Below are 25766 nucleotides of genomic sequence, written 5' to 3' on the forward strand. Positions count from 1 at the left end.
AAAAAAGAGCGGGAACCAAATTTTTGGACTTTCTCTCAGTTGCAGTCTCTGCGAAAAGGCCGATCCGACTTTGTTTGTTCTCTCATAATAATAAGCTGCACATGAGGCAGTCGTAAGAGGTCCTCGTGACGCAGTTTTTTTGTAGTTTCAGCGATTTGCTGCTCGTTCCTGCACGCAATCAGGACACGGGATAATAGAATGCTTTCTAAAAGTTTCTTGGAACAAGTTGCAACGTTCTCTGTGTCGTTTTCCAGCTCGGAGCATTTTTTTTTTCGGCAAATGCGACGCTTCGTCGTTTAATTGGTTATTGCTGCGTTATTAACTCCCGCTAAATAACAGAAAAGGTTAACAAAGGAACAATCGAGCTTCCGGCGATTCTCCACCAGTTCCTTTGGGTAAACCAAAAAAGGGAAAATGAAAGAAGAGCGGGAACTAAAATTTTTGACTTTTTCTCAGTTGGAGGCTCCGCGAAAGCGTCAAACCTATTTCGTTCATTCTCTCATAATAATAAGCTGCACATGAGGCGGTCATAAAAGCTCCTCGTGAAGCAGTTTTTTTTAATGGTTTTCAAAAGAATAATGTTATGTCGTGTGTGTGTAATATAACGTTGTTGGAGTTGAGAGAAAGCTCAAAGAGCTCCCTATTGCCATCGCGACGTCAATTACCTTATAATGTACAGTAATCGAGAGACGAGCGACAAGCGGGAAAACGTCCAGACAGCTAGCTTTTATGCAGTCTTTACGAGAAAAGATATTACCGCCATATCTTTCGCTTGTTAAATTCACGGCAACAAAGGATGGCATTACTTGCATTTGATGAACAAAGGCTTTGCCTTTATTTTTATTATTCGGTTCCACCTCGAGTCCAAACGCGCGGCGGTTCGCATTTATTTAGCCTTTAAAGAAGGCTGTTGATATTCACCCATGCATTTTGTATCAACAAACATTTACCAGTCGTAAATACGAGATTTTATTTATGTGAATATGAGAATCTTACTTTCAAATTTCTCTTAACACATGCACGCGAAGACCACACAAAGCACGCTGACTGGGTAATATATCTCGGTCGAGTTCATTCAGAATGTTATAAGGGGTCTGAAAGAGATTCATGATGGCAAGGAAATTTAAATTCTACGCCAAATGTTCCGCAGATCAACTGTTCCGAAAAGATATATTAATTTTTCCGACCCTCTCTGACACTTTTTGGTACTTACGCGAGATAAGACGCTCCGCGAGGAAAGGGCAGTTTTGTATAAGTTACCCCTCGAGAATAACTTTAGAAGATTTTATTAGATCAAATTATTCTACCACTGACACTCGCCAGAAATGCGATTTCAGAGCAATATGTCCCTAACGGAAAATTGTCATTTCGTGGAATTTTCGATTACTGCAGTTAAATTTGCCGGCCTGCGAATGCGGAAATTGGGCCCCGCTTGAAACACAACCGGTACTTTTTAATTTGTTCGTGGACCTTCATATCCAACTGCATAAATCTCTTTCCGCGAACACACTCAACTTTACCCTGGCTTCCTGGCTAATTCTCCACGAGGAGATTACCAATTTAAAAGCATAGATAAAAGTTTTCAATTTACTTTCAAAGTTGGGGGAGTCGGTGCCCTGGAGGAACTCTTACAAGAATGTAATCCCCGATATTCACTCGGCTTGGAGTAGTCGAGATTATTATTTAAGGACGTTTGTAACGGCGAACGCTTAACGAAGGGGGTCGAAACGAGGTCTCGTAATCAAAGTTTTATGACTGCAAATTGAATTTACGGTCGAGAAAGAAAACACCATAATTGAGACTTAAGAATCGTGCGCCATTCATTTGCCACTCTCTTTAAATTATATTTTTACGACTCCTCCACGGTGAGCGGGGAAATATTAAAAGAGGCTTTCTTAAGCGCCCTGGCGGTTTCTGCTTAAAAGGGAGTTTGCTGCTTGTTTAAATTCCTGTCAGTCCTTTTTAATATCTCCAGTATTTAAATCGATGAATAATCGTTTTGCAAAAATTACATCAGGATTCTTTGGTAGGGACGCGCCATCCTGAGCCCAACGTCAGGCAAGGGGCCGGACAAACATTTTCTATAAGTTTAAGTTGACTGTTCGTTTCTCTTTTAGTCCATTTGGAATTAAACGCCTCGCGCCCAAGCGGGGGTCGTTGGAGCGGTCGATCGCACCGTTTTCAAAATTGACAAAAAAGTACTAAAAAAGCAAAATTAACACAAACTTGTCGCTCCCCCATGTCGAAATTTCGCTCTAGGGTAACTGAATTTGTATTAAAATTATAGCTTATGGTGACTTGGACTGTTATTAACGACATCTGCTACGAAGAATCCGAACTCTCAGCATAAAAAAACATCCTGGCATTTAATCTCTGGGAGACCCACGTAAAATGCAAGTAAGAAAGTAACAATTAGGGAAGTTTTCCTACAGCTCAACCGAAGGGATTCCGATGGTAGAATACTGATAAAAATGGACGAACAGCGGATTGACCAACGAATATTTTTCGAATTTCCCCCGGTGACAGCTTTGAATTTTGAAGTCACAAAGCCACAAGCTTTTGAAAAAGTTAGAGGTATTGGCACTCTCTGTTCCGGGCCTCGCTTCACTCATCACTTTTAATTCCCGCGAAAAACTCGATTCTTCCAAACTAAATTTTGGAACGCATTTTGAAATTTTTGAACGGTAAATAGAACGATTTTGCAAATAAACTCTTGTAAGCCCAAATTTTCAACATAAAAATTTGGGGGCGGTAGCTGTCGCCAAAAAGGGATTAAATGTAGGGATGAAATTTTTACATCGCAGGATGTCAGTTTGAAATTTAAATGAACGTGTTAGGGGGTTATTTTCGGCATTCACATACGGGGTATTTCATTTGAAAATTCGGTATTTCCAGTGACTTCGGATACAAGGGACAACTATATCCTCGTGAGGCTGTTCGTATGAGGCCCACGTTGGTTCGCGTCTACTGGATTTGAGGAAGTTGCCTTTTTCAATTCTCCGCATAACTTTTGTTGGACCGCTTGCGGTGAACGGCCCCGTATTAAGTCATCACTCTTCTCGATATTGCTCTTTATCTGTTGGCAAAACGTCATAAATCGCCACTTACGGATCCAAACGCAATTTTCAAGTCTGCCTAATGTTTTTATCTTCATCGTCGCTTGTAAAATCTAATTTTACACCCTACATCCCCGAAACAAGATTAAAATTACGTATGTGTAGGTTCAACCAAACCGCACATCGTTAACGCTGCAGGGGTAAATCCTGTATCACATATACGAATAGCGTTCAAACACATAACGCGGTCCTGCCGAATGTTGGCGCAGTCGGCAGGATGTCACTGACGCAAGCAGAAAACGTAATCCGAAATGATAAAGTAAAAACCGTATTTCATTTTGCATAAAGGAGGATCCAACTTTATAGCAGGATTAAGGTAAACGTGCTTTACAAAATAGGACGAGACACGAAAGCGGCAAAAATGCTAATCCTACCTTTCCTCATTTTGCCCTCCAGGTCGGGCGGTTTGCAGTCTAACGAGGCCATCGCCATTATTTTTCGCTTGTGGTTGCACAATTTTGTCAGGTCCCCTGTGTTTGTGTCCGGCGACAATACCCATGGTTTAGCTATCACCTGGAATTAAAATAAATTAACGTTAAATTGGATTTCCGGGTTTCGGATTCGATTAAAGGAGGGCCAATGGATTTGAAAACGAAGTTTTCATTTAAAAAAGCGTAACAAATGCGAGTGTAAATTGCTACTCAGTCAATACTTTTGCTTAATTATTACACACATACGCATTTCAATTGCAGCGATTTCTATCAGCCCAACGAAAAATAATTATGTTTCCACATTAGCAATGCACCCGTCATGATATTCAAAAAATTCCTTCTTCCGTAACATGTAAAGGCAGATGGCACGTTAGCGGAACACGACATGATAATAAAACTCTCCAAGTTTTCGTGTTCACGACCCCGAAACCCATTCGAATCTATAAAGGCAGCGAAATTAATTTGGCTGGAAGCGCTTCCGCGACTTCTTGTATGTTCCAGACTGGAAACGTATTCGCCGAGGTTTACTTACGAACTCGAAAGTTCGAAGATGTGGTAAAGAGGTGCATTACTTTTGCATAAAATAAGTGATAGCTGGGGATAGTTCTTGCGTCCTCCCACTCAAGCTCTAATAAAATTTGAGGTCGACCTGTGTGTGATAAGAGCATCTCGATTTGCGAATAACTATGTATAAGGAGCAGAAACGAAAACGTGGCTTGAATTAATGGCAGCCTTGAAATGTCTGTCGGGTTTACTTACCTGGGCGAAGGTTACAGTAACAATGGCCATTAACGTCTTTACCAACGTTTAATTAAATTTGACGAGATGATTGAGATTGAAAAGATTTCGCGAATATCAGGTTGACGGTCTCGGTGAAACAATAGCCTTTATTAATTTCAGTACCTTCAAGTGCTCTTCTGGTTTCCTTTTAAAGGGCCTTAAAATGATTTTCAGTAATTAAAACATGTAGTGAAACGACGAAGCCCCACAATGCAGGAGTTAATTTGAAAACCGACGATGGGGTCTAGAAGCCTGATTGAAGTATTAAGTTAGATTCTGACAGTATTAGAACGCAACATTAGGCCAATCATTCATCTCTGCAACTGAGAGTGGAACGTGATTATACCGAGATACATAAGTTGATCTACTATAATGATCACTATAATGATCTACTATAAATTATCCTGAACCTCCACATAGCGGTCTTTCACGTTATATCTTCATGGTGCAATTAAAGACCATTTTTGGGCGTTCGGGTTTGCTGCAGCTACCTTAATTTGGATGCTAGCACCAATCGAAAATTCATACATTTTGCTAAGTGAGTCGCTTAAGCGTGTTATATGTTTGATGCGAGGGTTGTTCCTAAGGTGATTCCCCCGGTTTTCCAATTAAGGCCAGTCGACCTACAGCATCGGCCAAAAATATAGCAACCTTTCAATAAGGGAAATGACACCGGAAGTGCTATTTTGAGAGCTCGACGCATGTTTGTTTCAATCGTTGTTTAACCGTTTGTTTAAGATGCTGGAAGAAACTAAATAAAAAATCATGCAAAAAAGCGTTAAAACATTTAATTCGTCTTTTGTTAGTCAAAAAAATAGCAACTTTTAGAAATCTTTAGATTTTCCATGGCGGAAATTGTACGAAAAACAACCAAACTCCATAATTAGCTAATATTTGGTATGGCAACCTTTACGTGTAATTACAGCCGTACATCACTTAGGCATTGACAGAATTAATTTGTTAATATAATCTTCACTAATTCGTCCCCAGCGTTCGGTAATGCAACGAATAAACCTTCGATGTTTGTGTAATTTTCAATTCAAACAAACTCCCACATGTTCCCTATAGGATTTAGATCTGGGCTTTAAGATGACCAAGGCAGAACGGCAATTTTTTCATTTTCGAACCATTTCTCGACGAGCTTCGTTGAATGCTTGGGATCACTATCTCGTTAAAAATAAGATACCAGGGGCATTTTCTTATCCTTATTTGGTACTAGATGTTCCCTTAAAATATCCCTATGTATAAATCTATCCATCGTTCCCTCAATTCTGCGAAGGGGTCCCATTCCGTAACCAGAGAAACGTCCCCACACCACTACCGATCTGCCGCCACGTTTAACGGTTGGTGCAATGTACTTTTTGTTTAATGTTTAACATGATTTCTACCGTCACTTCTGGACAAGTTAAACCCAGATTCATCACTAAAAGTTGCTTTACTCTGTTACGCGGGAGTCCAGTCAATGTACTGTTTAGCAAAATCAGGGCTTTAGGTTCTTCTTAGATAAAAGTGGTTTTTTAGCTGGCCTCCTACCAAACAGGCCTGCATCCACTAATCTTCCTCGTACGGTTCTCGCACTAACACCCCTTGCTCCTACTCTTTCATTCGACCAAGTATTTTAGGTGATGACAGAAATAGATTCTATTTTGAAGTCCTAACAATCGAGCGATCTCTATTTTTCCCAGTTAACTTTAAGCCTTCCAAGGATCGGTCGCGGACCAAGGATGCCTGAACTTTCATACTGTGCAACCATTCCAGAAATGATCGACTTATTTTTGCCCAAACTTCGACTAACTTCGATAGGTTTCTCGCCGTTATCGAATCGCTCGATCACAATTTTCCATAAGTCTCCCGATATTGTTTCGGCTCTAACCATTGCTCCGACAACTATCGAAGAATGCAACTGAATCGTTTGCGGCACTAAATATACCGAACTTCACGAGTGAAACGATAAATTATATTGGAATGGCAGAAGTTGCTATCTTTTTGGCCAACGATAAAAAAAATTATTTAAATTCCAAGGAAGGAAATTTGACCAATAAGACGATGAACATCGGGTTATTTATCAACATTTATTCTAATAAATATAAACAAGTGGTGGGGAAGTAGTAAAGTGATCTGAAAAGAGGGATTTTCGAAAAGTTGCCATATTTATGGCCAATACTGTATATTCCATCTAGCTGGAAACTCCCCGTGCCGCCCACTACCAGCCCCTCACGAGCGTTTCACCCACCAACTTAATTAATCGTCAAAATTAAACTCCATTTTAAGTTAGGCCAGGTTAATTGCCAGCCCGATATCGTCTTAATATAATTATAACCTATTTTCCTACATCACCATTGTCTTCGCACACATCTTGCAATCTCAACAATCATTCCGGTACCCGAAACTTCTTCCATATTCCCAGTCAGCAGAAATCAAACAAACAGACGCTCCTGCGACGGGAAAACTGACCGAATGCTGACACTTAAGTCGGAATAAGTTACAAAAGTTGGAGAATTTCCAAGAGGCCGAATCATGAATGGCCTGTTGAGAAACAATAACATAAGTATTTATTATTTGGGTCAGGTTATAGAGAAGAAAACCAGCCTTACGTGTGTATAAAAACCGCTTTCGTTATCGATCGACTCGAGCGCCGTGCCATAGTTAAATCGACTTTTGTCCTCGTTAATTGGATAAAAATACACATACCGTTTTGCGAGCAGGTAAATGACTCGCCTTTTATTTTCCTTATATCCAATTTGAAAGCCTCTGCACACGAGATTTGAATGTGAAAGGTCGCTCAATTATGTAAAAATCACTCTCCAATTGGGTCAGTTTAGTCCGAGTGCTTCAAGCGAGAACTATCCATCGTGGATCCAACAGGAGAGCTTTGCGATGCATTATTCAAAACTTAATTAGCAACGTTTAGCTTGTTACACGCATAATATCGTTCGTTTACAATTTCATATAATATGAATACGTATTAGTATTCATGCCTGTGATCAGACAATACAATCGCGATCAAACTTCCTCCATCCATTACGCAGGAATGCACAAACACGAGATTTTTAATTGGCTGCTTAGCAAAATGGTAAATAAATGATTATCTTTAATGATTTTTTATTTGCGTTAGACCACTGAACATGTATCGACGGTAATATGCAAAGCAAAGATCCGAGAGAACGTTACGTAACGGAAGATGATCATTCTCCTTTTATTTTGTTTGGGGATGACGCCTCACGCACACGGCACGTACGCAAGTAGGAGCCGATGGAGCGGTGAAATTGTCACCATTCTCGGTTAAATCTAACTGAGAACGACGTTCACCCTTTACTAAGGGCTTAGACGTAAACCGTTTTTCAACTAGGGGCGCTCTGAACTAACCCTTTTTCAACAAGGGTTTTCGCCCCGGGTCTCAATGTAAAGCGAGCTCATTATTGTCAGTTAATCTTAATTGACGACGAAGTGCGATTCCGCTGGACCGGTGACCTGGACCTGCTTACGTGTGAGGCGTTATTCCCAAACAAAATCAAACGAGAACAATTAATAATCCACCTCAAGTGCAGGGAACATACGGAGGATTATCATGGCAAACATTCTGGAAAGTGCCCATTATTGACGATTTTGATCAGATCCGGTAGCGCAAATTCAGCGAAGAGTTAAATTTAATAACCTCACTGTCAATAGCAAGATCTGTGAACGTAACGGCCGGAAAATTTCATTGACGTCGCATATCAGCTGTGAAATAATGAACCCTTGCTTTAGGCCTACGATAAAATGGGAAATTCGGAGGTTATTACCTCCGGTCTGATGTCAAAACCTTTTGAAGCAAGGTTGAATTACGCGGAGAGTACAAGTCTCTTTGGAACTGTTTCTGTTCCGACGGGGCTGCTCCACCGATTTGATCAAACTTAGGAACTCAGAAAGAGACTTACACGTTGTGGACACCTTATGGAATTTTAAATTAAATGTCTCCGTTCAAGTACTAGAACGCTTATGCGAGGTTCGGCAGATGTTCCGCAACGACTCGATTACAGGTGAACAAAAGTAGTTAATTAAAACGTTCCAGGTTTTGGTATTCTGCATAATGCACAACAAAAAGAGTAACTATGGGCGAGTTTCGGCCACTATCAAGCAGCAACGTCACATGCCATTTCGTTAAATGGAACAAGCTGTATCACGCTCGTTCGCAACTCGTTCGAAAGGGTAAAAGAGATTTAAAAAACCAAACCCCCAAGTATTTCCACGATTAAAGGAGAGCTGCTTGTAGAACCTGCACTAAAAGGAGTTGAAACGTCGATATAAAACAATACCAAAAATTTAGGATTTTTTTTTTTTAGATTAACGCTGAATTATTTCCCAATGAGGTGCCAATAATGGTCTATTATAATCCGGGGTGTAAAGTCGAATCTGTGGTGCAAATTTTCATCGAGAAGAGTATACTGTTTTAATTGAAACACCAAATTTCGGACTAATATTTTAAATTATTTATGTGACGTAGTCAGTTCTTGCCGATACCTCGTGAGACCCACTGAAGAACGTCCGCATTGATATCGAGAACGTAAAATTCAGACCAACGCTCGAAATAATACCAATTCCATTATTAGTTTTAATAAATTAACGTCAGTATTGCGTATACGACTATAAATAAATAAAACAGTTCGATTTGCCACATTTAAATGAACAGGACTCGGTCTTTTCAACACATTTCAACACACGCGTAGATCTTTTTTGTTTCCGTTTTATAAAGCGATGAAGCCACTGAATGGGAAAAGAGAGGACGTGCTGAGGCTTTACGCGAAATTAGAAGAGCTCACAGCTTCAAGAAACACATTCCACAGAGAGGAGCGAAATTCTTTTCTTTCGGCTCTGGAGCGGCATAGGTGGCCCATCGGATCAATTCGAGCCCAAAGCGAGGCTGCGAAAGGTCTACGATGACCTACTAGGCGACGAGGTGGACTCGGCCAGATGCCGAAATCGACGGGGCTGCACGCGTTCCTTAAAGCATCTTTGACCAACGCAGAATTTCCACCGCACGCGTTCGGTCTTGCGTGGACAAAAAACAACGCGCCCCATATGGAATAGCAAGCCGAAGGATCGAACCGCAAATAGCATATACAGAATGATGTTAATGGAAACAATGCTGTCGAATTTCCTTCCTTTCTTTTGATCGCAACAGCAAATTTGGGCCTCGGCAATTTTTTCGCTTGCTAAAACGAGCTTTAACAGAAATATGAAAACACTCGACTGTGTACTCGGTTGGGTATAATCACCCCCAAACAAAATAAATCCACCACAAATAACCTCGGTGCACACTATGTTTGTGCATTAACGAAAATTGCGAATTCAGCTCGAAAATACTTCACGCTTATGAGCAAAATTGAAAATTAACAAGTTCGTCCGATAATAACTCACAATGAAGCCTGCATCGATGTTGAACTTAAAAGTGGGTTAGCTGCAATATTTCACTTCATACCGAGGAAAATAAGTAACCGAGGATATAAAACATTTTGATTGCTTTGCAGGCCTCGTTTCTATACACACTAAAGTAATTGCGCTGTTATTACCGGAAAATGAAAATACGCTTTTGTGTCGTATTAAAGACGAAACAAATGTGAAATCTAGGTGCTGATCTCGAAGCATGATTCTTCTCGAATTGGACCTCGGCCAGAAACGAGACAAGGTCTTATTTCGAAAATTCAATAGGTTCTCAGCGATATGTAAATGGACCGTTTGGCAGCCGCATTTTCAGCAGGAAATTTATTGTTGCTTACATATTGAATCCTGACACAAAACAATGTGCTATGCCATTATCGAAAAACTTCGTGACAGCGGTGTGTGGTAACGTGCATTCTCGAAAGATTTATTTTAGATTTAGCCGAAGTGGCACTTCATAATTTGCCGCCGATATACGAGGTGCACGAAATCACGAGCGGCATGCAAATAGCTAAACATAATGGTTAGGTAGGTGTCAAATTTGTTTTATAAACGAATTTACCGTGTTCAGAGCCGAGATAATCGATCTAAGTTTCTTTTTTTTCTTTTTTTTTGACTGTGAATGGTTTACTTCTCACGGGAACCTCCAATGAATGTCTCCATCAAAGACGGGTTTGAGACAATGCTGAACTCGCCTTAGGCGATAACAAACCGTCCTCCGGCAGCCAGAAATTGAGATCTCAATTTCAGAGATTTTGAGCGTTTCGCCCGTAATGCTGGGAATAAAGTTGCCATTCCGGTAACTCGAATAAACTTTCTGATAAGCGTTTCAAAATTTAATTTCCGTTTTTACGGTGAAGTGTGTTCACTTCGTAAACTTAAATTTGCCCGTTTTTCGTTTTATATCTCTTTTATTTTCCTTTCAGATTCCTATATCCATAAAATTCGCCGAGCAAACAAATGTCTTTGATCTGAAGTTGGCGCGCTCTGCAAGTGGCTATAAGGAAGACTTTAATTTCTAGGGAAGAGGGAATAAATTCGCTTTTTGACGTTGTTGAAGAGCAACTCTTCTCGTTCTGGCAATCTCGTTATTGGCAGTTGCAACATTAGCCAAGGGAAAATCGAGAAATTCGGAGTGATCTCGCGGAAGGTAAGGCGGAACGGAAAATAGATCAAAAACGTAAAACTTAATTTGCCGAAAACCTGACAATAATTGCTCCGGGAAATGTTCGGTCGCGGAAGTGTCGAGGACGTAAAAACATGAATTGAGTGGCACCTGAGGTTCAACTCGACAAATAGACACAACCGTAAGTCACCAACTAAAAAGCTTCTTAACAACTAAATACTTTAATATCGCTGCCCTCCTAAGGCCATTCGTCCCGGACCGACAGGCTCCGAGGTATCTCGAAAACGATCCAGACGAACGACTTTCATCTTTGCCCTGAGTCCACTGAATCTGATAGACCACATCATTAATCTTTTTTTACGTCCTTTCCAGTTTAACTGCTGGGAAAGTTAACTAGCAAGTCATATCTCTCTTCAGTTTATGCCTGGCTTGCCCGTGGACAACGTTAAGCCTCTCCTTTAGACGGTCCACGTAGTCCTCCGAGTTGAGCAGATCATTTTCTGGTGGGGCGTACGGCCAATCCGTTGAAAGTCGCATTTACTTTTGGAATAACCCTTTGCCGGGACAGAAGGGTATTTCCAGATATCACTCGGGCCTCCTGTCTTCAACTTACGAGAGAATGATGCGTCCAATGAATGGGTGAACGATTTTTTTGTTCTGTAATTCCCGTGTGATCCAGCCATCATCTTGTAATTCTACCAAAATTTTTCACGCTGCTCAACCCTTTGACGAGTGCGACGCTCTTACTCACACGGTTTCTTTCTGAGCAGTGCTTAATTTTAAAAGCGTAGTGGTACAAGCTCTCTACCATCAAATCTTATGTGGGAGGTCCGAAGAATTTCGTTACTTCATCTTCGCCTCGGGGAACTGACCGCTTCTCACTGGCGCATGTCTTGCTGTACCTGCTGCCTCTCTGTAAAATAATCTACAGCAACACGACAAGTGCTCCACTTCCTTCTGGAATAGGCTGCACTTCTTGTGATCCTTCTTCAAGGGCGCATCCCGTGACGCGTCGAATGTCTCCTTGAAATTCTGCCGATCCAGATGTTTGTCGAAATTATTTCCCATGGCGATTATATGATCTGGGTTACAAGACAAATTTTCCAAGCAAGTCCCCTCAAAACAAATTTCATCAGTCGCTCGAAAGTTGATAGAACATTGCACAATCTGAAGGGTATTAAAGCAAATGGATATAGTCTGGACTCGGCGGAAAACGCTATATTATTTTTGTTCTCGAGAGGAATTTCCACTTGCCAGTGTTCGCTTTTTAGATAGAAAATGCTTCTAATTACGGCCCTTGGAAATTATGCGAAATGCAGTTTTGAACTGTGCAACCATGTCGAACCGTTAAAGAACGTTTAGGACATAAATTACAGTGCTTTAATGACGAATACTTCTAAACAAAAACTTGCGGTTACAAGCATAAAAAAACGTCTGAAAATTTAATTTTAAAGACTGCCTCCTTAAAGATAATCTTTTGAAGGCAATCCAAAGGAAACTACTATTTAAGTTTCTGTTTTAATGGAAACTTGTTTTAAAGAACAGCGGATAATAAAGGATTAAAAACCCTCTGCAGACTTGCAGTGCTCTTATCAGTCCACTTTTCAAAAACTTTTCAGTTTTCGAAAAGTGAACCGGCAAGTAGACGGGAATTATGCTAACAGATCCTTGGCGTAACCAGAAGTAGAGCAGTTTTAGAAAAACATTTAGGCCTGGAATAAGTTATTCGACCGTGATCTCGTTTTTTCTTAATCTCTTTTCGGTGAGGAGGAATCAACTATCAGAAAAGTCTTACCAATTGTCGATTACTCTTCTAGCGTCACTAGTAGGTAGTATGTATTTCAGCCGGTTAGTTTAGAGACTTCTTCGGGCTCTAAGCACATAAGGGAACCACGAAGTATTTATTTAAGCTTGAATTCTCCGAAATCCCTATTTAGGCAAATAGACTCGTTGTCCAACCCTTTTAAGAACCCCCTGACGTGCATATTAGAATTCTCATAATTCACACTTTCCGGGCCACAATTGTTCGCTGCATATTTGCCTCGATAATATGTTGTCGACGAACTAACTATCGAAATTTTCAAATATTGACATACCTTAAACTTTTAAACGTATTTCTACGTGTGACTCAAACTGATAAAAATAAATATGGAAGGGAAGGACGACGATTGCAATAAGCACATAACCACCACGCAACGTGGAAAGAGCATCCATCATGCTAGAAAAATGACGTTACACATGAATAGCTTTGGGTCTTTGGAAACCCGAACTAACCTCTTTTATGTAAGATACAATACAGTTAATAAAAGTGAGTGTTTTAGTATTATTAATCCTTTGATAGACCGAAAATAAACGTATTAAATTTCCGACATCAACCAGTTCGTTTTGACAAATTCCCCGGGCAATAAAGTTAAAATTGTTCCTCTATTATTGCGGGATATGTTATGTTGGATGCTATATTAAAATGAACTGGGTTAACTATAAATACCGGTATTAAAAATAGAATTACTGGAAAAACATCACAAATTTACATGAGTAATAACAATTCTATTAAACGCTATATTTAGGGAACTTTTTTCTGCTGCGGCCTGCTTTTTCGCCTCTCCTGGGCAATCAAGGAATATTCTGTGGATGTTCCTGTCGGTCGGTATCAATTCCCTATTATGAGCAATTCCCCACATTGCGTAATTTCCGGGTTTTATATATATTAAGTCATGAACATATGGCTTGTAAGCCTATACCGGCAGACATCCATATGACACTTTTAGTCACAGCTGCAATAGGATATCTAAACTTTCTTTTTCTATACGACTGTAACTCCTTTAAAAATATCTCACACAAATCTCGCATCTTACAGAAGCGTGTGACGTGCACTTTGCTACACGCATATCACATGTGTTCTTCGCAATGATAAAAAATATGCTGTGAAATGGAAATAAATCATTGAAAGTGCCTTTTCGGCACTAGTAAATTGTAATATTTTCGAATGAAGTTTTTTGATTGTCTGTGGGAGCTAGTTCAGGGTTCGAACGTTCAGTGTTCGACGCAAAAGCAGTTACAGGGGACAGGAAGAAAGTGATCAAATTAGAAAATGGAAGTTTGCAAGTAAATCTGTTTCACAGATTCCATTCCATTGGCGGCAATTGATCGTTGCTGATTGATAAAAAATCAAATTGCCCGTAAATAGTAAACTGGATAGCTTGGGAAATTAAGCAGATAATTACGATTGGTTTTGAAATGCGAGTCGAAGTCGACATATGGAATAAGTGGATAAAAAAATTGACCATTTATACACATATTTTAATCATTGTTTCCATGTGTCGACTTTGACCTACATATCAAAACCGAATGTAATTTTTTGCTTAATTTCCTAAATTATCTGCTCGATTTCGTTCTTCACTTATCAGTAATGATCAGCCGCATTCAATGGAATGGCAAGAAAGCAAACTTGCTTTCAAATTTCTATTTCGGGATTTTATTGCTCGTTTCATGGTTAATGGGCCTTCAAATCCCAAACTTAATCTATAATAATCTTGTGTTACTGTTTCATATTCATCAACGCAATTTCATCGTATCATGCGGCCTGATTTAAGAGGGTTCGATCGGGCATTCCGGATTAACTCAGTAGCCGGAGTTTTCGAAAACTGATAAATGAACCGCATTATTATAAATCAACAAAGGCTTTTGAAACAGTACTGAATATCCCGAAACAAGGGAAATATAATATTGCATTGATTTTCCGTGTTCAATTCTCGTTTCTCTGTTGACTTTGTCTCTTGCACTAATATGTATATTTTCCCGTTATGATTCGGTTGCGCTTTGAGCTTCAGCAACAATGGCGTAGACCTTTTTGTTTGCGCATTTGATATTGTTTAAATAATGTTGATATTTATGGGCACAGAAACGACTTACCGAGAGTCGTCGAGTAAACAATTTTAATGACGAACGAATTTTCGACGAGAGCGAGGGTCCGGAAAAGAACAATTATTTAAATTTATGTTTGTTCCACGGCAAAAGTTGGAATGAAAACGTTAATTTAGACCTCTCAAAAACTTTTATTCCCCGACGGACATCGCGAAAAGCGATTTAACTTCCCTTCATATCGGGATGAACTTTTTATGAACTGTGGCTGAAATTTTCCGACGAACGAGGGACTTGTAATTAATAAGCGTTTTGGGAACGTCGAAATTGAGAAAGTCTGAGTAATGAGCTTTTTATAACGAAATTGGTGTATCTTTGGGTTTTGGAGTATTATTAAATTTTTTCATGTTTAAAAACAGCAGGGTTAAGCACCGTGCACTCATTAAAAAAAAAAAAACCTCTCGGAGTTGTTGAAGCAATTTACTATTCGCCATTAAACATCAAACTAAGAAATGAATTGATCCCAGACATGATATTTAAATACCTCCTTGGCGTTTTTAATTATCACTGCTTATTTAATCGAATATCAAATATATTTTCTGCTATAGATGTTTTTTCCCCTACAAGTTACTTCACATTTATTGCATCTACTTCTGCGCCGACGCTAAAAGTTCCAAACTTACCTTTTATTCATTCGACTGTCCTAGTCTTATACCAGTATCTTACCGTGAAGCACGAGGTGCAAAATAGCAAGACTCTCTATAGATACCCCTATAAGATTATTGTTTACTCCTCGCAGCGGCCAACAACTGACGATTCAACAGACCGTTTTATGCCTTGCTATATTGAAATTCTGCCGAAATTAACTCTCCAATGATTTTTCCATGAGGAAAAAACTGTCACAGCTCGGGATTTTTGGTGAAACCCGGTATCGAGTCATTACAAGTAATTTAATAATCGAGTTAAGACGTCAGCATAGATATTTTGCCAGCCCTGGGGACTGTCGCAGCTTGTGTTAATCTTATATGCCCAAAACATTTCCCAATAGTTCTGAAATTTTTCGAATTGTGTATTTGCCATTGCACTACCGTCGCCCATCGATCGTGTTCGTCGAATCTAGCGTGTTCGCGCAGCGTCGTCTCAAAGGGATTTTTCACTGTCGGCAAAAATATTCAAATATCAGCCGTAGTAATTTCTAAAACATTTGTACCTGCCTCCGATACTAAAGGGAGACATTGTACTATGCCAGACTGTTGGAAATATTATTACATATCTAAAAAATTGCTCTCTAACAATTCCCCTCGTATGAAACGCAAACCCCTTTTGTTCTTTTTTGATGAAGAGAAACGAACAATTCAAATTAATATCGCGAATTTCTGGGGTCCTTTTTGTTTCAATTGTGAACTATTTCTGCAGCTTTAGCTCGATTTAATTGGCATCCCGAATTCAGGAAACAAGCCCGTCGCGCTCCCGTTTCCATACAAACTGATGGGATCGAGTAATTTAATTAAAATGAAAACTGCTCCGTTGGCCCTAATATCAGAATTTTCCGTGTCGCTATTATAAGAATTAATGCACTGGATTATCAGTGGCGTAGGTCTGTTTTTTGCCCAAGAACAAAGGACCAGTATGAATTTATGGCGAATCGATAACGCGACTGGTATTGTTTGCCAACTAAAATCAGTATCGCAGAAATAAATAATAAGGTAAACCACCCAAGGCCTTTAAGTCCAATTTACATTGCGGAACGGAAACAAATAGCCGACATTAAGCATAGTAATAGGGAGCCACAAAACATATATACATAAGGTAATTTGATAGCTCGTTAAAAGCTAACTGGTGTAATGGCTCCGCGTGTTTCGCTCCGGAAGATAATTGTCTGGAATGGGCACGTTTTGGGGTACAATAGACGACAATTCCAGAATTACTTTTCAGGATTTAGACGTCCGAGCAAGCATTGATATTTGCACCTATAAAAACCGAAGCATCGTGGAATGCGTGGCATTAAATCGAAACAATAAACGCTACAAATCGTAACAGTATCGTCGTCTATCTGTACTTATGGCCTTTCACCGAGGAGAAATAATCGTATACTCTAGTGAATACATTGTAAAAGCCATCTTAAGTGAAATCGTTCTTCTTTTATCAAGTTCCATCATCGCACCATAATAGATACGTTTGGACAATTTTTGCAATCTTTCCTGGAACGAAACTGGAACGATCGACTGCACTGACTATCCATAGGGTTTTAGTTTAAATTGACTCAATTTCTTTTCCGCCATTCGAATACGAATACGGAAAACAAAACGACAGAGCATATCAATTTCGCGTGGAACAAACGGAGAATGAATTTCTGACAGCTGAGTGGATCCGAGTTTGCCTCCCCTTTACATCTATTACCAGAAATTTGTCAATAAATACGAATGACTTTTCGGATTTCCATTTTCCATCGGGGGGGACGGAATTTATTTCCAGAAATTTGCCGGTTCTAATTCCTAATCAAGATTAAAATTAGTTCTTCAATTAAGGATCACCCGAACAACCTAATTTCAGTCCTGTGCTTGGGCTCGGTGACAATTGTTTGTTTCCCCCATTTCATACCTAATGGAATCTAGCTTAATCACCATTCCTGACGTGCACCATTCATCCGATCGCATTAAGAGTGTCCACCTAATTTTCCCCGCACCTAAAAATTGATGGCACCCCTGACGGGTGGCGTGAAAGTTTTTGGTTGATTTTGAAATTTTAATAGGGGTAAACGAGACCACCAAACTAGCGTAAATGTGTAAAAGCTTCGAAGAGACTAAAGTACGAAGATACTTTAACTCCGAGACTCGCAAATACGAAAAAGTTCCGGACACTCGTATAACGCCGCAATATCTCAAGCAGCTTCTCCCCATTCCGAATCGCCCCCGTAAAACTATCCAGAGAGGTTACTCCCGTTCAAAACTCTGGAAACGGATTTTTCCAGTAAACGTCTCTTTTCTGCACCGAAACGCTATTACCTTTTGTGTTTATCAGACGTCAGCCGTTCAAAATAATATTTGTAGACAAGCCAGCAGCCATCGGGCTCCCATATTTCCCCTTTGTCGTTCTTTTCGTCTCCTCTTTAAGGTTTTATCCACTTCTGGTCGTCGACCAATGAGAATGGAAAGGCGAATTTCCCGCTTCGACAATGGAAATAAATGTTTGTTTAAACTCATCTAGGATTTATTGGAGTTCTTCTCCGGGAATAAAACCAGAGACGCTCCGATTTTGAAAACGGGGCTTTATGAGATTAATTCAATTTAGTCCGGAAATTTATTCTAGGCAAGCGGTTATTGTTGATGATAATGAAAAAAGCACTTACCTTGGGATCAAAATTAAAAACAGTGTCGTACTTAAAGTGACACTCAAGGCCGCACTTGCACGTCCCAGATGTGAGCAAGTACTCCTTCACTTGTTCCAATGAACTTAAAGCTGTATTGCTGGGACTGAAACAAAAAGAAAACAAACTGTAAACATCAATAAAGCACGAATGTCTTAATAGACGTTTAGATACGGGAAATCACTTGCAGGCAATCTGCACATAATGACCCTTGTTTCTCCGCTCGAAACTAATACATTGCCAAAAGGGGCTGTATATTGTATAAATAAGCCCTTGCCAGCAGGCACACAATTCTTTTTCGAACAATAATTTACTTAAGCGGTAGTTGACTTCGGCTGTGAAGTTAGATCGCGGCTTGGCAGCCTCCGCAAATTAGGTCATCTGGCGACATTAAGCTGCAATAAAATGCTTTATAGGTCATGGAAATTGCCGAGACTGAAGTTAATTCGGTAAAGCGAAATGAAGACTGCGACTTGCCGATGACTCAAAATTGGCCAAGACGGATCGTTAAGCTACGTAAGAGCGGCATAAATAATCGTCCAAAGCACCCTAAATCCGGGCGATTACTGCTGACACGGTCTTATTTATTTTCTAAGGCTTGTCGGCATTATCTCTTAGCAGAACTAAACCCTGGGGACTTTGTCAGCCCCGTAGTCGTGTCTGCTTCGTTAATTGGGGTTAATTTAATAATATTCATGAGGCGTGCACTGAACAATATTTGAGTTTAGTTCTTGCCTCTGGGAAATTAAATTACTTTCTGGAGTTAAAATACTTCTTCATTGCAGGCATAAATCCTCTGCGAAAACTATTTAAGAAAAGAGATTTAAAGCGCGGTAAATCTACAAGCACAATAGAGTTTCCTATTTGCTTAAGGCACAATTTCCTCACGCTAAGACTAATAAAAACAAAGCTCTTCCTCCGCCTTTGTTTCCTGGAGACCAAATACACTTCTGTTGTCAGCCAAGCGTATACAACTCATTCGATTGTTTAGAATCAGGCTCTCGAATCCATTGTACGTATCGGAACATCTGGATACACGGCCGTCAAATTTAAATATAAAGACTGGTTGAATAAAGAAAACTTGCCAAGGCGAGATTGATACAGAGGAGGACTCACAAATATTCTCTAAACAAATTGCGTTATTTGGAAGGCACGGAGAACGCTCGTTTGGGATGGGCGAACTCGTTCGGGTGCTGATTTCCGGGAGAAAATTAAAACTTTTAATCCTTCAAAACTGTACCGTCGAGAATAATATGAACAAACACACGTAAAATTATCTCGACATTCTCTAAAATTGTTTCGGAATCCCGGTCTTCTTCAGCTCCCTTTCGTACACTATTATGCACAGGTTAGTCTTCGCTTTCAAACGTGTCATATGCGTCACCTGGAAACCATAACTTCACAAATTTTCAGGTGTCTAACTTAGATATTTTTAGAATAACGGTAAAAAACGAATTAACATTGTGACCTCCGACGCCCTGCGTACAGGGTGCTTCATTGACAAAGGGACAACGGAAAGTTTGAGCCGCTACACGTCAAATGGCGACCGTTGGAGAAAATATGCCTCATCCGCAAATTCATCGTTTCGCATATACAGAGTATCAAAGGTTAAAATTTTAATTCATTTTTTTCCATTATTCAGAAAATGTCAAAGTAGACACTTGCAAGTTTGTAAAGCTATATTTTTTTAAGTCAAAAAAACGTTTTACAATTTCCGAGTTGCTAATTCAGGGCGCTGCTTACGATTAATTTACAGTTACTAGACAATATACAGTTAATATACAAAACAAGATATACAGTTACATATAACAGAATTTCCAGTTAATAACTTTTTACCCTGTATGTCCAACATTAAATTTGATTCAAAATGTGAAAGAGCAATCATTTTTCCATTAATTATGCACTCTTGTTTTATTTCGATATCTCCATCCGTTTTGGAGAACAACATATTTAACGAAGATACGTTTGCATTTGATAATACGAGAAATTAAACGCGAAACAAACCAAGCGTATTTTCATTTTCCAGAAGACATTAAAAACATGTTTAAAAATGTTCAAGTGTCTAACCTAGATATTTTTAGAAAAATGGCAAAAAACTGAATTAAAATTTCAACCTACAACACCCTGTATACATCCGAAACGACCAGCTTTCAGAGAAGGCATATTTCCCGTAAACGTCACAATTTGACGTGCAGTATCTCCAGCTATCGGTTGTCCGATTGTTGATTAATCGCTCTGCATGTGATTTGTTTAATTACTCTCCTAATGCAAAACGGTAAGTTCGGCCATATTCTACGGCCACCTTAACATTATTACAAATTAAAACGTAAAGCACATTCCTCTGCGGAGCTTAAAATCTAACTCCATTTCTGAACCCCCATCTCTCCCCAAATCCGAAACTTTTCATTAACAATTCAAAATAATTAAAACCCAAAACAAAACACTCATTAATCACTACACCTGATTACACCTCTGCGCTTACCCTTTACATCGATTTTGTCCCGATATACCCCGCTCCAGGCGAGTATTCTGACCTTTAGTCCGCAACACCTCTTTCGTTGTTTCCCCTCCATCATGGAAAGCTTTTAAAACGTTTTCTTTATTTGCCGAATTGATTTTATCCAATAAGAATCCTTACAAAGCGCGCAGCGAAATCGCATTATGAGCTATAGCGTATAAGGGGCGATCCAGGGATAATGCTATTGATTTAAGCCCCTATTAGGAGTGTTAACTTTATCGGGGTGGTAAAGTTAATTGATGTCAACCTTGACCTCAACGTCAAGAGTTTTTGTGTTAATTCATCGGATAAATTAATATCTATCTAGTTCTGCCAGATGTTCGAGTCTTGGTCTTTTCGCATTCCTCAACGTTAACCACGTACACAACGCTCGTCACGGTTTGTTGAAATATTGCAACAGCCTTTTTCAACCCATATGCTTTTCACTCCTTAGGTGGTAAGTTATGTATCAGTACACCCATAACGGGGTTTATTTATTTTTGCCGTTCTTGATTAACCGAGTGTGTAGCAAGTAATAAAAACGAAAGTTGTTGCTGATTGATTGCCCGTACTGCCTCCTGCTACGTACTCGTGAACCTCTTTCAAACAAACGATCGCTCTTTTAATTGGACGAGCGAGAAAGAAGGGCAAAACGGGAAAAAACACATCGTTTTTTAAGTAATAACCGGGAAACAGACAATGTCAGAGCTAAAGGGCTGACTAATTAGGGCCGCTTTACAGAGCGACTGTAACCCCACGCCATCCACGTCGGTAGGGCTCTCCAGGGATCCGATAATGAATTACCTTTCGTGTGCGTGGGCTTCGGTTGACAGGACGCCCTTTGTACTTCGATTTCAATCTGTTTAATTATCATTTAATCCTTGCCTCGAATAGAATTAGATGTTTCGTGTAATTATTGCTGGCTTTATTAAACAACAATAGGCAAATTGATGGTCTAAAGAGCTTGGAGAGACGGTTTTAGACTATTGTTAACCCAGACGACAGTTCATAATTTTGTAAGATGCTTAGTGTGAGAAAATGATCCCATTTTCTCACACTCAGGGAACGCGAGAGTTACAAATTGAACGGTTAAACGTGAACAATCGCATAATCAAAGACGAAGGTCGCAAACAGCAAGTGAAGGAAAACTGAGAATGATAGAGCTAAAAGCTTTCCTTGAACACTTTTTGCGTACCTAATTGAAGTGCTTTTAAATACTTCTACACTCCAAAAAGTAGTTCCTATTGATATCGATATTAAGTCGAAACGAAAGTTCTCACACGTACAGGTTATTATCAAGGCAAAAAAGAGATTTCAGGAACTTAAGTACGAGACAAAGAAGAGAAAGGAAAGAAACAGTTGAAGGAAGTTTCACAGAAAAATAATCAGTGTAACACAAGAGAATGAAGTTACTATGAGTTGGTCCAAGTTTGATAAAATACATTTTTTTTCTATACATTACAAAAATAAAAAAAGTATTAATTCAATTTTAAAAAAACTGTTTTTGACGCAAACCACATTTAAGTATTGATTTAAGGTCTTTGTGACTCTATACCTCGATATAACACGAGGTTGTGTCTGCTTCTAAAAATAGTAGCGAAATCTTGATGACGAAGCAGTTGCCGACCTACCCTGAAACGCATTTTCCTTCATAAAATGATCAGAGGAACAAAACCAAGAAACATTAACATGTCGTTGAAAAACAGTTTGTTCTGTATACAGGGTGTCTACGACTTCGACTGTTTGCAGTACATTCTACGCGTTTGCATTTGCCGTTTCATTTTCTAGACATAATGCCGGCATATACAGAGTGCTTCAGTTTTAAACCGTATAATTTTAATGGCATATTGAACGTAAAAAATTAGTGCCAATCCAATAAGACTTTCTTGAACAGGTACAGGGGGTTCGAACTTAATTTAAAAAATGGAAAATGTTAAATTTCTTCAAAAAAGCCTAGAGATTACTTAATTCATTTTTTTTCGAAGCTTTTGACGAATATAAACGGGGCATATGTTTTGTTGGGAAAAAATATTTTTTAGTTTTTGAATGACGTACCTACCTCCATCTTAGGGAACATTTTTTTAGAAAGTGACACGCTACTCGCTTTTCTGAAAATAAAAATTATTCTTGAATTCCTAATTCAATTTTGGAGAAACAATCTCTCATTAGATTTTGTCGTTCGACGTGCCGTTTCTAAGTAAAAAAATTCAAATAATTTTAATGCTCGTCCTAAATTAATAATTTGAACGTAATGGTACCAAAATTTTAGTTGAAATTTGCAAAAAAATGGAAACCGGTCCACCACATTTCTTTAAGAGCAAACATAAGTTTTGAAAATGTTTACGTCAAAAGTTACTGTTAAATATGTATCAATTTATTTATCAAATTAACAGTAATATGTAAGCAAACTAAATGTGCATTAAAATTATTTAAATTTTTTTGCTTGGAAACGGTGGGTTGAACAAAAAAATCTCAAAAGATTCTATTTCTCCGGACTTGAACGAAGAACGCAAGAATCATTTTTATTTTCAGAAGAGTCAGTAGCGTACCACTTTTTCTGGCTAAACATGGAGATGTACACGCCACCGAAAAAGCTAAAACGATTTTTTTTTAGTAAAACATATGCATCGTTTATAATCGTTAACACCTCCAAAATTTAGTTTAAGAATCTCTAGCTTTCTTATGAAGAAATTTAATATTGTTCATTTTTTTAAATTAAATTTAAACCCCTTGTGTCTGCTAAAGGAAGCCTTATTGGACGCTGGTTTATACAGCCAACTAACATTATTTCTGGACGTTCAATACACTATGAACATTATGCGGGTTAGAACTGAAACACCCAGTATTCTCTAAATAGTCTATAGCTCTAAAAACTTTTGAGATATTTAACTTTCAATTTTCATTAATGTCATTCAATTGGGATAACGAAGTAAGCAATTAGCCAAAAATGGATCTTCCTGTTGAAACATTTTCACATATTTAGCGTTTTTTGTATCTACATCGATTTTTTAATTTTGAAAAATGTCGTTTTTCAATCGAATTTACAACTTATCTCCGGAGTCTCTTAAATTATGCCAGAATGTCGCGGCAGATGTTTACTAATAATCAGTTAAAGCTCAGTTAAAAGGTGGAGTGCCAATAATCATCAGTTAAGGCATGAATATGACTAAATAATGGTAACACTGATATAACTCATGAGACAATGAATGCTTTCTTCTCGTTCTCGACATCAAAGTCGAAGAAAAATTATTAAGTGTAGGTCGCCCAACACACAAATCGATTCAAGTCGTAAACCACATGGTTTCTTTGCCACCCTCACGTTCAGAATACGAAAATTTTTTAATGATAAAATCGTCTGTAGATGAACAATAATTCTGTGGATGATCTGCAACTAGTATTTGGACCTAAGGGTGATCTGCCCGCTCACGCTTAGTAAAATAATTAAACGTGAGATGAACGTAAATAATGGAAATGGCAACAACGATGTGTTGGCAACAGGACACAGTGTCGCCAAATTTTCTTCCATTTTACCCTTGCGCCTTCCCCATTTCGCCATTTAATTTTGTTGCGGCGGTTACTTTACTCAAATTCCATCCAATTTTTCGCCGTGTTTTATCAAAGTTCTCGTTTTATTGGTAATTTCTTTATCACAAACTGTTTTGAGAACACGGGTTAGTGCGAGTATACTCCATGTTTATTATTAGTGTTTTTCGATACGCCAAAGCAGTTAAATAACCGGCGTGAAGAGTTTGTTACTTCCTTGATACAGTGTTTTGAACGGAAAAAGGACAACGACGCCCTTCGTCGCCACCGAATGCCTTCAAGAAAGTATGTTTATCATTTTTATTAAATTTCCCGTACTGCATACGAAATACTGAATGAATCATGGAGGCAGCACCGCTGCTGAATTTCAACGTTGCGGCGTTCATCGTTTTTGGTGTCGGACAATTTACACACAAGTTATCCCACCTCACGATCTAACTAGTCGCTGTGCACCTCAGGAAGGTACCATCGTTTCGATAGTGTCCCAATTATCCGAAACGCGTCTGCGCGACGCGAACAGGTTCTTGCCTAGTGAACTCTTCAGCCCTCACGTAAATAATTAACACGTTACGCCAAATCACAGGTTATTTTATGTGTATTTTTAGCAATATCCATATTATTAATAGGACCGTCATCGTGCTGAGTAAAATATTTAATAAATTAACTATAATCACAGGATGAAAGGCCGTCTAATATCAACACCGAATGGGCAAAAGGTCCTGAGTGATTTATCGTAACGACTAAATGATGGTGTAGCGTGTGAAGCTCAATCTATCATATGCGGGAAGGTACTTTTTTAATCGCCTGCAAAGGTGTGTTTCGCTTCATAACTTCGTGCAAAGATCAATTAATTTCCGTCAATAGGTTACGGCTCTTTCTGGTCTAGGAACCTGTCGTGTTTGCTGCACTATCACGAACTTTACGAAATCAATAAGCGTTCATCGTGGTCCTCGAAGTAATGACTATAATGGGATGTGTTTTTCCGAAAAAAAAAAGCTAAGAGAAAATGATAATGACGATGATTATTTAAAACCATTAAATCTTGTTTATAAATATAAGCAATTGTGTGACAAATTACACTGTGGCCGTATCACGTACCCAAGGTCCATAAAACAATGTCAATTACAAGTTAATTATGTCATTATATAAACAATCCATTTTTTTCAAGCAGAGTACGTGATACGACATTAATATTGCTTCAGGATTTCGACAGAAAAAAATTGTCTTTCACGTGACACCCCGGAGCAAAATCCATAAGCTGCAAGGAGCTGGTTTAAAAAAAAAAAATGAAGCACCGCCGGTTTTATGAGCACTAATACCAAGGCAATCAGGGGATTGGCAAACAGAGGGATCAACTTTTCGAAGGCATTGTTTGAACAAGAAACGCGGATTCTGTTCACAATGTGTCCCTGAATATTCATGAGGGGCTCAAGATAGCGAAAATCGGGCAGATTGTCGGGTGTCTTGTTAAAGAGGATCACATGTTCCACGTATTTGGTTACGAATTGATTCCGATTGGGTATGGCCTTATTAGTCGTTTTGTTATTAGATAACTCTGCAAGTCGGGTAGGATGGGGCAAAGCCGACCTGGCGAGCGTTTTTAACCGCGAGACTTTTAAATGGGACC

General features: G+C 39.0%; 1 protein-coding gene across 4 annotated transcripts in view; it reads right to left on the minus strand.

Moving 5' to 3' along the window:
• LOC136345504 (methyl-CpG-binding domain protein 5/6 homolog sba-like) overlaps nt 1-25766 on the minus strand; it is a 266872-nt gene that overhangs the window by 218776 nt on the left and 22330 nt on the right. For all 4 annotated transcript variants that reach the window (XR_010733156.1, XM_066293860.1, XM_066293862.1 and 1 more), the window contains exons 3-4: nt 18082-18205; nt 3491-3629 (exon numbers count right to left, since the gene is read on the minus strand). Coding sequence is in view for 3 of the 4 variants with exons in the window: in XM_066293860.1 (XP_066149957.1) it covers nt 3491-3629; nt 18082-18205 (263 nt within the window). In the remaining variant the exon portion in view is untranslated. The remainder of the gene's footprint in view (nt 1-3490; nt 3630-18081; nt 18206-25766) is intronic.

Source organism: Euwallacea fornicatus, chromosome 20 (assembly GCF_040115645.1).
Source record: "Euwallacea fornicatus isolate EFF26 chromosome 20, ASM4011564v1, whole genome shotgun sequence".
NCBI classification, from domain to species: domain Eukaryota; kingdom Metazoa; phylum Arthropoda; class Insecta; order Coleoptera; family Curculionidae; genus Euwallacea; species Euwallacea fornicatus.